This window comes from Petaurus breviceps, unplaced genomic scaffold (assembly GCF_028583685.1).
Source record: "Petaurus breviceps papuanus isolate PSGF00001 unplaced genomic scaffold, PetGlider_PUasm1.0 38, whole genome shotgun sequence".
Taxonomy (NCBI): Eukaryota; Metazoa; Chordata; class Mammalia; order Diprotodontia; family Petauridae; genus Petaurus; species Petaurus breviceps.
In genome coordinates, this window is record NW_027186304.1 from 103,530,685 (window position 1) to 103,547,251 (window position 16,567).

At 42.2% G+C, this 16,567-nt stretch overlaps 2 protein-coding genes and 1 pseudogene across 2 annotated transcripts in view; 1 reads left to right on the forward strand and 2 right to left on the reverse strand.

Annotated features, from left to right (window-relative positions):
- Window positions 1–16,567, reverse strand: part of LOC138170728 (serpin B4-like) — a 427,261-nt gene that overhangs the window by 368,248 nt on the left and 42,446 nt on the right. The gene's annotated exons all lie outside the window — the stretch shown is intronic.
- Window positions 6,001–6,370, reverse strand: LOC138170207 (lysM and putative peptidoglycan-binding domain-containing protein 2 pseudogene; annotated as a pseudogene).
- The window catches only part of KDSR (3-ketodihydrosphingosine reductase), a 59,900-nt gene continuing 56,908 nt past the window's right edge, over window positions 13,576–16,567 (forward strand). The window contains exon 1 of the mRNA XM_069100235.1: window positions 13,576–13,732. Coding sequence (XP_068956336.1) covers window positions 13,625–13,732 — 108 coding nt within the window. The 5' untranslated portion in view covers window positions 13,576–13,624. The remainder of the gene's footprint in view (window positions 13,733–16,567) is intronic.

Here is a 16,567-nt window from a genome sequence, read left to right on the forward strand (position 1 = left end):
AAGGAAGGAAGGAAGGAAGGAAGGAAGGAAGGAAGGAAGGAAGGAAGAACAGAAAGAAGGAAGGAAGAACAGAAAGAAGGAAGGGAGGAAGAGAAGGAGGGAAGGAGTCGTCAAAGAATACTGAGAAGGAACATTCAGACAGGTAGGTGAAGAGTCAGGAGAAAGCAATGTCCTGAATACCTAGAGAAAAAAGATCATTCAGGAAGATAAAGTGATGGTGATCAAAAGTGACGAAATGGCTACAGAGAAATCAAGAAGGATGAGGATTAAGAAAAGGTCTTTAGATTTGTCTGTGAAGAGATTGTTCATGCTAGAGTAGTTTCAACTGAATGATGAGATTGGAAGTCAGAATGCACAGTTTAGAGCATAGGAAATAAAGGCACCTAGAGTAGACAGTTCTTAAAGGTTTTAACTGAGAGGAGAAGGAAAGATACAGAATGATTGCAGGGATGGTTGAATCAAGTGAGGATTTCTCAAGTCTGGGGAAAACATAGACATTTATAAGCAACAGGGAAGGAGTCAAAAGACAGGGAGAAGTTAAAGATTAGACAGAGTGGGAATGATATTATACCGGTAGGCAATCTGCTGAAGAAGATAAAAGGGCATGGAAGTAAGGATGCACGTGGAGAGGTTTGCCATGGCAAGGAGAAGGGCTGTCTCTTTGGGTGGGAGAGTAGGGCCAGAGAGTAGGGCACGATGTCGAGTGAGGTGAGTCAAAGAGCAAGGAAGAAGAGGGAGCTTTCATCAAATGGCTTCCATTTTCTTTTTGAGAGTGCTGCAGGGCTTTTGAGGAGTGATAAAAAGGTTTAGAATAGCCTCTTTGGTGATTTAGATAGTAAATCATTTAAGGAGGATTAAAAACATTGCTTCATTTCATTGAAGCCCCAGATGAGATTAAGTAACATAAATTTGTAGTGGACCCAGTCAGACCCAGTTTTATAAATTTGTCTCCCACTCTGATGAGTAATTCATGAACAGGTGTGGAAAAGGATGGTGGGAGTAATACAAAGTTTGCACTTGGCAAAGTATTAGAGACTGGCAAAGGATTTGAATGTAACGGATAGTGTAAAGTGAAACTGATTCAAAAGGGAAAGTAGGGTAGATATTCCACATCTAGAGCATTTTCGCTGGCCGTTTCCCATGTCTGGAATGCTCTCCTTTTTCATCTCCACTTCATGGCTTCCCAGGCTTCTAATAAGTCCCAATTAAAAGCCCATCATCTAATCCCAGAAGCTGGAGTCTTTGGGTTTATCTACAATAAAGCTGGAAGACTCAGCTTCTGGGATGAGAACTCACTATTTGATAAAAACTGCTGGGAAAACTGGAAAACAGTATGGCAGAAACTAGGCATAGACCAACATCTTACACCATGTACCAAGATAAGGTCAAAATGGGTACATGATTTAGCCATAAAGAGTGGTAACATAAGCAAATCAGGAAAGCAAGGAATAGTTTACCTGTCAGATATATGAGGAAGGAAACAATTTATGACCAAACAAGAGATAGAGGACATTATGAAATACAAAATGGATAATTTTGATTACATTAAATCAAAAAGGTTTTGCACAAAGTCAATACAACTAAGATTAGAACGGAAAGCAGAAAACTGGGCAACAACTTTATAGCCAGTATCTCTAATAAAGGGCTCATTTTTAAAGTATATAGAGAACGGAGTCAAATTTATAAGAATATAAGTCATTCCCAAATTGATAAATGATCAGAGGATATGAACAAGGAGTTTTCAGATGAAGAAATTAAAGCTATCTATAATTATACGAGAAAATGCTCTAAATCAAGACTTTTAGAGCTTTTTCCACTCATAGCTCCTTTTTGCTTAAAGAATTTTTATGTGACCCTAGGTATATAGGTATATAAAATGGATATGCAAATAAAACATTTACTGATAATAAATCATAAAGAAATTTATTTTAAAACAATTCTTTGATATACACACAATTTTACCATTTATTAAAGATGAAAGCAAATTTGCATACTAATGAAATATATATACTTGTTTATTTTTACATAAATAATTAAATCTTGGCAGACTGATACTGCAGTAAGGAGAGCATCTTCAATATTTTTCAGAGTTGATCGATATTTTGATTACATAATCATCAATGCTGAGAACTCTGCTTTGCATAAATATGTAGTACAAAATGGCAAAAGTATATATATTTAGGGTCATTTCAGAAACTGTTGGAAATTCTGTCCTAATCTTAAGCCAAAAGACATTTAATGATTTTTTTTTTAGGAAACTCAAGTTTTAAACCTGTGTCACTTCATAACAGTAAATTGTTGTATGTTCAGAACCAAGACTTCAGTCAAGTTGTACATTGTAAGATGGGCAAGTGCTGCCAGAAACACTTTGGATTCATGACATGTTTGATTTTGAATTAATTTTTGGTTGTTGCACGTTCAGAAACCTTTTACTGTTGCCGAATTTTTCACAACACCCACATTCAGTTATGACCCACAGCTTAAGAAGCACTGCTCTAAATCAGTATTGATTAGAGAAATACAAATTAAAACAACTCTGAGGTACCATATCACACCTATCAGATTGGCTAACATGATAAACAGGAAAATTATTAATGTTGGAGAAGATGTGGGAAAATTGGAATACTAATGCATTGTCGGTGGTGTGAACTGACCCAACCATTCTGGAGAGCAATTTGGAACTATGCCCAAAGGGCATAACACTTCAAGGTTTGTATCTCAAAGAGATCATAAAAAAGGGAAAAGGACCCACATGTATAAAAATATTTATGGCAGCTCTTTTTGTGGTAGCAAAGAATTGGAAATTGAGGGAATTCCCATCAATTGGGGAATGACTGAACAAGTTGTGGTATATGAATGTCATGGAATACTATTGTTCTATAATATGATGAGCAGGTAGATTTTAGAGAAACCTGGAAAGACTTACATGAACTGATGCTGAGTGAAGTGAGCAGAACCAGGAGGACATTGTAAACAGTAACAGCAACATTATACGATGACTGAATTTGTTAGACTTAGATCTTCTCAGCAATACAATGATCTAAGATGATTCCAAAAGACTCATGATGGAAAATGCTATCCACACCTAGAGAAAGAACTTTGTATTCTGAATGGAGGGCAATGCATACTATTTTCTCTCTCTTTTTTCTTTCTTATGGTTTTTCCCTTTTGTTCTAATTCTTCTTGCACAACATGACTAATGTGGAAATATGTTTAATATGATTGTACATATATAGCCTATATCAGATTGCATGCTGTCTTGGCACGAGGACAGGAGGAGGGGGAGGAATTTAGAATTCAAAATCTTATAAAAGTGAGTGTTGAAAACTAAAAATAAATAAATATAATCCCATCCTTTACTGGAAGCCCTTCCGGACCCCTCTTAATTCTTTTTTTTTTTTAAAGCAATTGGAGTTTGGGGTGGCCAGGTAGCATAGCGAGTAAGAGCAGAGGGCTCCAGTGTAGGGATGACCTGGATCAAATCCCGGGCTCAGATACTTAGCACCACAACCAGAAATAACTGGCCGTGTAACCTTGAGCAAGTTACTTAACCCCGATTGCTTTAAAAAAAAAAATAAAGCAATTGGGGTTGAGTAACTTGCTCAAGATTACACAGCCGGTTATTTTATATGGGTGTTAAGTATCTGAGGCTAGAACCAATCCCAGGTCTCCCGACTCTGGGGCCAGCGCTCTTACTCACTGCACCACTTGGCCACTCCGACCCCTCTTAATTCTAATGCCTTTGCTTTGCTATTCCCCATTTATTCTATCTATAACTTGTTTGAGCAGTGTTGCTTGCATGTTGTTACCCCCACTGGACTGTGTGAGTTCAATAAGAACAGAAACTGCCTTTTCTCTTTCTTTGAAGCCTCAGCACTTGGTTCTGAGCCTGGCACATAGTAGGTACTTAATCTATGTTTCTTGACTGATGGGGAGGGGGGTGGAGGCACAACCACAGCTACTCATAACAGATGGTCTATTCAGGTACAGAGGAGTTATTCTCTGAATCAGTAAAGAGAAGGCTTACCCCAATGAAATTATTAATACTCCAAAGTACCACAGTAATCTCTACACCATCACTTGATTACAAACATGGTCCATGGCAAAGTTAGAGATCACTCTCTTGGGTCACATTGATGGTCCCATCCCCCAAAGCTATTTTACAAGTCTATGCCATGATCAAATTTGTTGTTGTTGTTCAGTCACTTCAGTCATGCCTGACTCTTCATTACCCCATTTAGGGGTTTTCTTGGCAAAAGATAGTGGAGTGGTTTGCCATTTCCTTCTCCAGCTCATTTTACAGATAAGAAAACTAAGGCAAACAGGGTGAAGTGACTTGCCCAGGGTCACACAACTAGGAAGTGTCTGAGGCCAGATTTGAACTCAGGAAGATGAGTCTTCCTGACTCTAGCCCTGGTGCTTTATCCACTGTAGCACCTAGCTGTCCATGACCAAGCCTTAAAACTCATAAGCAAGGTAAATATAACACTGATGATTATGGCAGGAGATTATGGAAACAGGAGTGGAGAGTTATCGTCCTCTGATCCCAGGTATTCCTTTATCCCAGCTGAACATAACACGTTTCTTTAATCATTCACTATATGCCATGGTCTAAAGCAGCTAGGTGCTATAGTGGATAGAGTACCAGGCCTGGAGTCAAGATCTGAGTTCAAATCTGTCCTCAGACACTTCCTAACTATTTAATTCTGGGCAAGGCACTTAACCCTGTTTATCTCAGTTTCTTCATCAGTAAAATGAGCTGAAAAAGGAAATTTCAAACCACTCCAGTATCTCTGCCAAGAAAACCCCATATGGGCTCACAAAGAGTCAGACATGACTGAAACAAGTGAACAACAATAAAAAAGTAGAGTTCTCAAATAGATGACCCTAGGGTCACATGTGGGCCACAACACTTTGCAGTATGGCCCAAACGAGATTAAAATGTAGTTGGGAAATATATAGAAGAATAAATAAAAATACAATAAATCACAGATAAGACTAATATGTGATTTTTCTAAGTCAATATACAGTTCACAGGGATTGTTATGCACAGGTTAGTGGCCCCCATTTCCACTTGAATTTGATACCATTGGTCTGGAGGTTCCAGACCATTCTTATCTCTCTCTTCTTTGGCACTCTGTAGTTTGTCAATATCCTTTCTAAAATATGACATCCAGGAATGAACCTAATACTCCAGTAGTGAACAACCCACCACCTTTTACCTAGACCCTAAGCCTTTCTGAAGACAATCTAAGATTACAATAGACTATTTTGTTTATCACATCACACTATTGACTAATGCTGAGCTTACACAAAAACTCCCAGATCTTTTCAAAATATTGTCTAACCATCCCTCCCTCATCTTGTTCTTTATCAGAGGAAGTGATTTGCCCAGGGTTATACAGGTAGAAAGTGTTAGAGGTAGGACTTGAACCTAGATTCCCAAGAGCAGGATTTTACATTAAACAGAGACACACAGAGGTTAAGTGATTTGCCCACGGTCACTTAGGTATAAATGGCAGAGCTGGGATTTAAACCAATGTTCTCTGACTCCCAGCCTGACTTATCTCTTTTCTTTTAATCTAAACCCCTACCAGCAGCCTAGTTAGGTACACAAGTTTGGGTTCACTCCATGGTAGTCTCATTAATGAAGAATACATGTTTAAATAGTTAACCTTGTCCTGACTCAGATTTAGAATCTTTTTTGGGGGGAAAGAGGGAAGTCTTTAGTGCTTTATTTTAAGTATTTACAAAAGTCAGCCTAAAGATCAAGCCATCCTACAAAAGAGTGAGCTCAGGGATATGTTATGCCATAATGAGGATATCCAGTTATAGAAGGCAGAAAAGAACAAATAATTTCATGCCAGTATAGTTAGCGAAATGACTAGTACCCAACCTTAAGAAACCCACAATGAGAATCCAAAAGATAATGTTCTGAATCTTCAGTTGTCCTCTTTAAAATCCAAATGTTTCTTCTTCAAAGTCTGGTCCATTAACCATTTAACTGTAGTAGAGGGATGTTGCATAGGGACTATCATCATCTCTGCTATCTTTTAGTTTTCTGTGCCTGTGTTGACAACTTGATCTGCAAATCTTGTCTGTAGAAAATCTTTGGCAGACACTTCTTCAGGCTGAATAGACTGGCTATCAGAGTCTTGAGGAACGGGAGAGATTGCCCCTTCTTGGACTTCCACTGTCTCTTCTTCTTGAGAAAGATGGCTGCTGTCTACTGCTTCATTTTGAGGAGACTCAAGAAAATTAAGTTCATTGAATAGAGAGGCTTTTCTGATATAATAGGGAAATTCAGACTTTTCTTCAGAAAAATACAATCATTGGTAAATAGTTTGTTGGCCCTTTTTATTTGCTCCATTTCTGTAAACACTTTAATTTAGAGCCATAGAGCCCAAGTTTCAGCTTTTCTACAGGTTGCCTTCCTGCTATACTTTCTGACCCTAAACTACAGCACTTTATAGTTTTTTTTTTTTCTAAACTACATATTTGAGTCATTAGCTAAGTAATGGAGGTTGTAAAATTTTTTTTTCATTTACTTACCTTATTATTTTGGGCAAAAACAATTTTTTTTTGCCTAAATCATTTCAATTATAGTTTCACTTCTCTTCATTTGTTTTGTAGACACCACACTTATAAGTCAGGGGATGACCATCAGAAATGAGATTCCTCATTTCAGTCAACCCTAAGTCTTGAACCTCTCTTGAAGAAGTATTGAATAAAATTCAGGAAATCAATTCAGTAAATGTATTAACCCTACCTCCAAGCCACCAGGAGGAACAAGAAAAGAGTCTATGCTGGGGTTTACAGTCTGTCAGTTCAACTTGGAGACCCTTTGGAAACCAGCCTAGCAGCAGTGCTGCATTTGTATGTTGAGGGCCATGATATGTAGAAACAGCCTCCTTAGATCTTCAAAGTAAATGTCCCTTTGTAAAATTTAATGCTGCTGTCTATTTAAATGGAATTGGGGTACAAATCAGTGGAAACTAACAGTAGGGAGAACACCCCAGAATGGAGGCTTCAGTGGATAGCACGAGAAGAGACATCTCAATCCCTAAGAGATACCCCTAGGACCCTGAAGGGAAGTACTCAGTCTGGTAGAGTGAGACCAGAATATATGTCAGGGATCATCAGGAACTCAAAATTGAACTGGTTGGTTGTAAACTCTGGTGCAGACTTTACTTCTGGATTTCCTGGTGGTTCCCACTCCTGATCACAGCCTCCAATCTCCTTAACCTACAGTGAAAGAACAAATCCTGAGGCAAAGAACTAAGGCCAATATTTATGGCTACATGTCATCCTTGATGGGAAAGATCTAAGGTCTTTTCCCTTATAGTGTGGTTTCTCTTCTCTCATAGGTTTGACACCTAGCAGGAAGAAATAAGCCAAAAGGAAAGACAGATTCTGGTTGACTGGTGGCTTTTGAATGCACTCCCAGCAGCCAATCAGAAAAGCCCCTCTTCATCATATACCTGGCAGGGGTGCATGGGGTGTTCAGGGAGGACCAGCATGAGGGTTTGCTCAACCCTTTTTAGGGCTGCTCATCCACCTTTAGTGCCTGCTTGTCCCTTAACTTAGCTTAATTTAACTTAATTTAACTCAATTTAGCTTAATTTAGCAATTTAAATGAACATAATCTGTGGCTCCAAGAAGCTGTAGCAGGAAAAACAGCCACATCCAAGTAGACCACCTTGCTAGACCGGTTGAAGGTAACCAAAAGGCTTCAAACCTGAGTCGGGGGTTTGGGGTCCACCCAAGACTGTGAAGACCTTCCCCAGTGGATTGGGTGGATAAGAACAATTTGTTCCGACAGCTTTAAAGACAGCTGAAGCAGGCGCTGTGGAGCTTGGTAAGGTATCAAAGATGTGAAAGTCATCCATTGTATCCTAGGCCATCACCAGTCATCTTGACTTTTGTCCTGCCACTGGACTTCTATGATTCTGGAAGAGAGACTGAGGCTGATGACTTTGTGCAATTCTGCCTCACTTAAATCCAAGACGTCACCCTGTGAAGCCATTTGTCCTCTTTGAAAATGGAAGACAAACAGTAGGCCAGACCAGTTACAGAATATCTATGCATGTTCCAAAGTCTCCCTAAGGTACTCCCATTACTTCATAATTCTCTTAAGTAGATTCCCTACTAGGGCAGCTAGGTGGCACAGTGGATAGAGTGCCGGGGCTGGCATCAGGAAGACTCATCTTTCTGAGTTCAAATCTGGCCTCAGATTTCCTGTGTTCCTCAGTTTCCTTAATTGTTAAATGAGCTGGAAAAGGAAATGACAAACCACTCTGGTATCTTTGCCAAGAAAACCCCAGATGGGGTCACAAAGAGTCAGACACAAATGAACGACAAAGACTCCCTATGAACTGTTCTCCTGGTTTTGGTCACTTAGTTCTTCATCAGTTCATTCTACCCAGGATTCTCTGGAATAAGCTCTTTTGCTACTTCTTACAGTAAATAATATTCATTAAAATTCATATGCCACATTTGACAGCCAGTTAGTAAGCGAGCATATATGAAGTCATTCCTATGAGCCAGGCACTATGCTAAGTGCTGAAGTACCAAAAAAGGCAAAGTCCCTGCTCTCAGGGCACTCACTGTCTAATGGGGGAGAGAAGATAGAAACAAAACAATTATGTACAAACAAGATCTATACAGGATACATTCGGGGGAATCTCAGAGGGAAGATACCAAGATTAAAGAGGAGTGGGAAGAGCTTGTAGAAGCTGACTTCAGCTGAAAATTGAAGGAATCAAAGCAAACTTGAAGCTGAGATGAGGGGGAAGAGAGCCTTTAGGATATGAGGGACAGTCAGTGACAATGTTGGGAGAAGGAATGTTGTGTGCCAGGTGCAGCAAGGAGGCCAATGCCACTGATCACACAGTATAGAGAGTAAGGTGTGAGAAGACTTGAAAGGTTGAATAGGAACCTTCTCAGGGAGTTTAGCCACAGCAGGGAGGAGAGATATAGGGTGATAACTAGAGGGATGGATGGACCAAGTGAGTTTTTGAGGATGGAGGAGAGAGCATGTCTGTAGGCAGTAGGAAGCAGTCAGTAGTAGGAAGCAATTGAAAATTAATGAGAGAATAGGGATGACAGAGGGGGCAATCTGTTTAAAAAGATGGGGTGAAATAGGGTCACTTGTGCATATAGAAAGGTTTACCTTGGCAAGGAGAAGGGCAACCTCTTCACGTGAGATGGGTAAAGAAGGAATAGTGGAAAAAAACCTTTGAGGGATGTGAGAGGAGCAGGAGGGTAGAATGTCAAGTTCTCTACCAATGGCCTCAATTTCTTTTTAGTAATTATGAGGTAAAGTTCTCCACTGAAAGGGTGGGGGAAGAGGGTAGCTGTGGGAATTTTAGATGAGGCATGAAAAGGTTTAGAAAAGCTGCTGTGGTGGTGAGTGGGATAGTGAATCAGTTACTGGGCACTGAAGAATTGTCTTGATGTAGTGAGGGGCCGGTTGAGACAACATAAAATTGTAGTGTACTCAGCACAGTCTTGATTTTCTCTAGCTTTGTTCAATATCGTGTGAGTTGGCGCAAAGGAAGCAGACTGTGGGAGTAATCCAAGACTAGGGTTTGGAAGGGCAAGATTTTCGACAGGATAAAGGGGGCAAGGAACTTGAGAGATGAGGACAGCAAAGTGTCAAACTGGTTTATTGTGGACTCAAGATGGGGAAGGGAAGAGAATGTAGCCAGCTCAAGGGTGATGGTCTGAGAAAGAACTGAAAGGCTGAGGAATTAGAGGTTCCAGTTAGGATCAAGAACAAGGATTGGAGTTGCAAGGCTTGTAATAAGATAAAGGAATTTCAGAGTTCATGAACAGATGTGGAACATCTGTGAGTGACAGCAAGCTCAATAGAATGACCATCATGGGAAATGAGTAAATTGAGTTTTAGAGTGTTTTGTTGTTCAATTGTGTCTGACTCTTTGTGATTCTATGGACCATAGTATGACAAAGCTATCCATGGGTTTTCTTTGCAAAAAAACTGGAGTGCTTTAGCATTTCCTTCTCCAGGGGATTAAGGTCAACAAAGGTTAAGTGACTTGCCTTGGGTCACACAGCTAGTAAATGTCTGAGATCAAATTTGAACTCAAGATAAGTCTTCCTGACTTCAAGGCTGGCATTCACATCCACTGTGCCATCTAGCTGTCCTTCTGGGAGTTACTACATGTTTTAATTTTGACAAGCTTGGCTTTTAGTACAACAGTTTAGATTGATGATATTGACCTTTAGGTTAAGCAAGTTTCTCTGGAAAGTGAAGTTACAAATGTGAGACAAGTTACAAGAGAATTGTGACCCAAGTGACTTGAGGTTTCCTGAGTAAACTTTCAAGGGTAAAGAACATCAATGGAAAATATTAAATCTAGTTTGATAAGTCTTGACAAAATAGAATTAAAAATCAGTTTTTACTTTTGCTCCCTTGTAGCAAAACAAGCTTTGTATACAAAGCTTTGCAGGGTGTATCCTATGTATTTTGTCTTTTGGAATATTGTATTCTAAGATTACTTCTTGTTTCAGTGGAAGCTGCCAGGTCTTGTGTAATTCTTTATTACTTTTATTACTTTTTTAAATAGATGCTTGCTGATGAGGTATGAGATCTAGGAGCCCCCTCAAGCTCTCCTTGAGGTATAGGCTCTTGAACTCTGATTAAATCGTCTCATTTGATGAGGCATTTGCATGAGGCAATAAGCCTTACATGGTTGTTGAGCCCAAGCCTCTATTACTAGACTTCCCACCCTTGAGCCTATCAAAGTGCTGATCCACCCTTGAACTGGCCTAGCCCACCTTTGTCTGTGGTCTCCAGGTGGCCTCCAGCAACCTCCCACCCTTAATCACTCATTGACCTCATCAACTCCTCCTGAAGACCCTCCCCAAACTCCTCCCCTAAACCACCCCTAGATTCCTCCCACAACCTTCTGTATATACCCCATGCTGTCTTCATGTTTGAGACCACCCTAGAATGCCATAGAATAGTGAGAGAGCCATAGCAATGGTGAGAGTGCCATAGAATGACCTAGCACAGACTTACTGTGTCTAATGCAAGTGAACTTTTAGTAAACTTTACTTTTCTTTGGCTGAGAGAAGACTTACATCGAATTCATTTGGCAAGACTTGTCATGTTGGTATTTTGGGGTCTCCAGAGAAACCCTAACCCCCCTTATGGGTAACTTCTTCACCTGCAACAATTGTTCTTTGATGTAGAAATTTCAGATATCAACTGACATTCCTGGAATCCTTTTGGAAATTCTTTCAGGAAGTGATGAATGGGTTCCTTCCCTCTTTACTTTACCCTCTGGTTCTAATACATTTGGAAAGTTTCACTTATTTCTTGACATATAGTACCCAAGCTTTAAATTTTTTTTCTTCATGGTTTTCAGGGAGTCCAATGTTTTCAAATGATCTCTTCTTGACCTGCTTTCTAGGATAGTTGTTTTTAATATCAGATTTTGTGTTTTCTTCTATTTTTTCCCTCACGCTTTTGATTTTGTTTTAATATTTCTTGCTGTCTCTTGGAGTTACTGATTTTTGCTTGGGCTATTTTTTTTTTAAAGCAATTGGGGTTAAGTAACTTGCTCAAGGTTACACAGCCAGTTTTTTTTGTGTGGGTGTTAAGCCAGTTCCCAAGTCCTCCCAATTCTGGTGCCCGAGCTCTTACTCACTGCACCACCTAGGGGCCCAAATGACTTATTCACTCCTAGTCATTTATTTTTTCTTTTTGGAGGGCAATTGGGGTTAAGTGACTTGCCCAAGGTCACTCTGCTAGGTGTTTTGTTTTGTTTTTTAGTGTTAAGTGTCTGAGGCCGGATCCGAACCCAGTTCCTCCTGACTCCAGGGCCAGTGCTCTATTCACTGCGACACCTAGCCTCTCCTGCTTGGGCTATTCTTGTGTCAAGATATTAGGAGACTCCATATTCCAGAGCTAAGACCCAGCAAGCAAGCTGTGCCCTGAACTTGGCATAATAACAATCCTTTGCAATCATCCTCTGGATGATCTCACCCTTTGGCAAAATCACATAATTATTGTATTGCTTTGACCAACACCAGGTGTTCTCTGAGCTCCAATGAGCATCAGACAAGTACCCATGTTCTGGTGGTCATAAAGCCCTGCTATGAATCAAACTTGTCTCATGGTTGCTGTTACCCCTCATTGTCAGGGCTACCAGTCACTTCGAAGCCATTGGTATAAGTATTGAGATCTCTCCCTAATGCCTTGGGTACTCCTCCCAGGAGGTGCAGCCCAGGTTCCTTGCTCAAAAGCAAGCTCTTTGCCTTACTTGGAAATTAAATTTGCACTTGATTCCTGACTCTCCCATCTCTAGCCTGCCCTTTTCCACTAGAGCCATCCTAGTTAGGTTAGAGGCCAGTTTGGTCTGATGCTAGTTTTCAGGGAGTCAGTTTCTTCTGTAAGGTTTTTTATTCTCTTCAATTCTTTCATCCAGAGATTTATTTCATTTTTTGTATCTTCATTTCTTTTGTGGAAAATCCCTTTTTCCTTTGGGTCTCTGCTGACAATTGTTATTTAAATTTAAGCAAATGGCATTGAATAATTGATTTCTGTGTGGATCAAAATAGGGATCTAGGATCTTATTGAAACAGGGAACTCTGGAATGAGGAGAATTGCCTGGAGGGCAATAAAGAGATCACATGACTGGCCTGACCCGCCAGTGTGAGTCAAAGGCTGGACTTGAACCCTGGTTTGCTTGATTTAGCTGTCATTCATTACACATCTAATCAATAAAAAAGTTTTTTGTTTTTTTACAAGATAAGACTCTAATCCCATTCATTTTATTAGCACTTCTGGTATAAAATAAATATTTATGGAAGAGATGGAAACTTTTGCTCCAATTCATTTTATTTTACTGCCTGGGGGTTTACCGTTTATGTGTGATCCTGATGTCCCTACCAAAAAGTGGTAAGTGTTGGTGAGAAGTAAGGGGAAGGGCTAATTCCTAAGGGAATGGGGCTCTTGGCACCCAGGGCCCAGCCGCTGGGAGGCTCAGGTGAGCCCCAGGGCTTGGACCTCCCCAACATGGACAGAGTCTACAGCAAAAATAAGTACCCTTCCCACTACTGGATTATTTTGAATAACTGAATTATTACTCAGTCGTCAAGCACGCATCAAATCAACAAACAAAGGAGACCCTCCCATTCTGGCAGAGGCTTAGGAACAAAGCGGCGGGCGCCCGGATGGAGGGACCGGGGCCGTGACCCTGACCGTGGCCGGCCCAGGCTGGGAGGCGGAAGGGCTGTGGGGCCTGCAGGGGGCAGCAGGGGCTGCGCGGGCTCGGCGGGCAGCGCGGGAGCCTCGGGGCTGCGATGTCCTCCAGGGGCCGCTCTGCCTCTCCGCTCCACGCCGGGAAGCCCCCGCCCCGGCTCTGGCCGCGCCTCCTCGCCCGGCTCCTCCTCTTCCCGTCCTACCCCATCCCCGCCAGCCTCGGTGGCTAACCCAAACAGTCCCGATTCGTGCCGTGGGCGCTCCGCTCAGCCCCAGCCAGCGCCTTCCCCCGGCCTCCCCCGGCCTCCCCCGGCCTCCCCCGGCCCCCCAGCGCCCCGCGCCCCCACCCCCCGCAGCTGCCGGCCCCCCGAGCCCGCTGCTGCGGCCGGAGCGATGCTGCTGCTGGCGGCCGCCTTCATCGTAGCGTTCGTGCTGCTGCTCTACATGGTCTCTCCGCTCATCAGTCCTAAGCCCCTCGCCCTGCCCGGGGCCCATGTAGTGGTGAGTGGACCGAGACCCGGCCGGGGACGGGACGGGGCTGGGGGAGAGGGGGGTGCCCTGCCCCGCCGGCCAGAGCCCTGCCTCCTGTTGCTGCTTCCTCCCCCCTCCTTCCCCACCTCGCCGCCTCTCGCTCATCTCCCGCTCCTCCGGCCGCTGCCGCGGTGCCCTCCAGCTGCTCCTTCTCCCGGCATCAGTGCCTTCCTTCTCCTCACTCACCCTCCAGCTTTCCTTTGTCTTTTTTCTCCCCCAGCTGCTGCCTTTCCCCCTTGAGGTTTTCTCACCCCCTTCCCAATTATCCAGCGTTCTCTAGGTGCCGCGAGGTAGCCTCCCCCACCCCCATCTGTTGCATCTCCAAATACCAGGAGGACCTTTACCAGGAGGACCTTTTGTGACCGCGTCAGAGAAGCCCTGGAAGAGAGAAGGGAGAGGGACGCTCCCGTTTGGGGGATACCATCCTCAGCCTTCCGGGTGCGCCAGTGTCCGCTGTCAGGCCCTGGCAGGGATGGAAAGGAGGGCCATTGCGAAGGTCACCTGACGCAGGCAGCCCTGTTAGGCACCGTGAGGCTGAGGAAGGACCGGGAGATTCGGTTTGCACCCTCTCTCACCTGAAAACAGCAGAGCGCGACACTATCCAATGGGTTCTCTGCTGGTATCTGTGCTTTACACATACAACATGTCTATTCAATTAAGCCCTGGCAGGAGGAGGGGCCCTTGTGAGGAGGTATGGTAATAGAGACCCAAGCAGGATGGCCAGGGAAACATTAGGGTGATTGCCTATCTGGACGTAATGCCACAATACCTCGTCTCTTCCAGAGTACTTTTACCTCTAAGTGCCTTGTAGACACACAGTCATCCCTGAAGCAACCAGGGGAGACAGATATTTTTATCCTCAATTTTACTGATGAGTCAGCTGAGGCACAGAAAGATGTGGAACAATTTCCCCAAAGACATGCAGTGGACAGTTGGACCTGTAACTCATCTCTTGTGACATTTGGGCCAGTCCTTTACACTCCACCAGGCCTGCTCTGAAGAAGGGGCCTGGTAAAAGCACACTTAGCTAATGTCTGTTGAATTGAGAATCTCAAAGCCTGACCTCAGAAGGCAGAATGGAATGAGGTAGCTGGGATCCATGGACTTTGTCTTCTAACAGAAGCAGTTGGAACCTAGGAAGTGACTCACCAGGGCTTTTGCCTGGGGAAGAATTTTCCTCAAGCCCCAGTGAGGTGACAGTGCTGGCTGTTGTTACTTCTTTTCCACGCCCCCTCTCCCAGCACGATATGGTCCCTGAAGTCATTCTCACCCTTATTCTGCTGTTGTTGTATCTACCAATAGTGTCTTCAGGTCAGGAATATGATTATGATTTTGGCTTTCTCCAAAAGGTTGAATGCTATTCTGATGGCCCTTTAGAAATGAATGGGAGAGTTGCTTTTTTTTTTATTACCTCTATTTTGGTGGACTTAATATTTCCACCTTCACTATGATGACTGATGATATCATCTCACATCTCTATGGCTTTTTATAAGACGTTGACCTCTGTTTCTCATTTGACTTACACAACAGCCCTATGACAATTTGGAAGACTGGGAATAAAGAAAGGAGAACCTGAATTATGAATAAAGAGTGTAATAGAGGAGGATTAGGAGGGAGACTAGAAATAGTGATATCCTCAGACTATACAAATGAGGATTGCAGTGACTTCCCTTGGCCCTCTGAAACCTGAGTCCCTGTACAGGCAGATTATTATAAAATACCTCTTCTACTTTTGTCCGTATTTATAATTAGGGCAAGAGCTGGTGAGAGGCAAAATTCATTTCTTTATATTATTTCTTCATAAAACTCCTAGTTTATTTTCAACCACTGTTGAGGTTAGAAAGAAGTAAAAGGAAGGATATAGGTTAAAATAATATTGAAGGTTAAAAATAATTTTAAAAAATCAAAATACTCAGCTTTTTAAGAAGACGTATGCCTGAGAGGCAAATCTTTAAAAGTTGTATTCTCTTGATATCTATTTTTCCACTTTTAATCATACTTTGATCCATCAGCTCATTGGTGATATTTCCTCCAGATTGCATCCTATGCTTGCCTTTTCATCTTAATGAGTTTTTAATCTTTGTATTGTGCTTCCTCAAATCCTCTCAAGATGATCTGTTATAAAGTAAAGAGCACTGGACTTGGGAAGCAGAAGACACCTAGGTTAAAATCCCACCTCATACTTTTTTACCCTTAACCTCTCTGGATTCCAATCAGCTTTCCAAGGCTCAAAGTTGTAAAGGGATTACTGATCTTTAGAGGGAGTCTAAGCATGGGCACCAATGAAATCACCAGCCTCAACTCCTGCCTCCCCAAAAATAAAAAGAGAAGTGCTTACCTTATAGAGTTGTATCAAATGAAATATAATGTGCATCAAGTATTTTGCAAACTTTAAAATGATATGTAAATGTCAGCTATTTTTTATTGTTCATCATAGCTTAGTATTTCAAGGACTTTTCATTGCCCAGACATCTGTATATCTGTAGATGGTCATTGGATAGTTGCTGTGACCGATCAGCTCTTCACAAACTCAGCTACCCCTATTCTCAGAAAACAAATATGGTATGTCACTGGTCCGATTCTCAAAGCTTTTCCTATTTGGTAGGGTTTCCAAGGGCATCTAGGTGGAACAGTGGATAGAATGCCAGGCCTGGAGTCAGGAGGACCTAAGTTCAAATCTGGCCTCAGACATTCACTAGCTGTTAATCCTGGGCAAGTCACTTCACCCTGTTTACCTCACTTTCCTTATCTGTAAAATGAGCTGAAGCAGGAAATGGCAAACCATCCCAGTATCTTTGCTAAGAA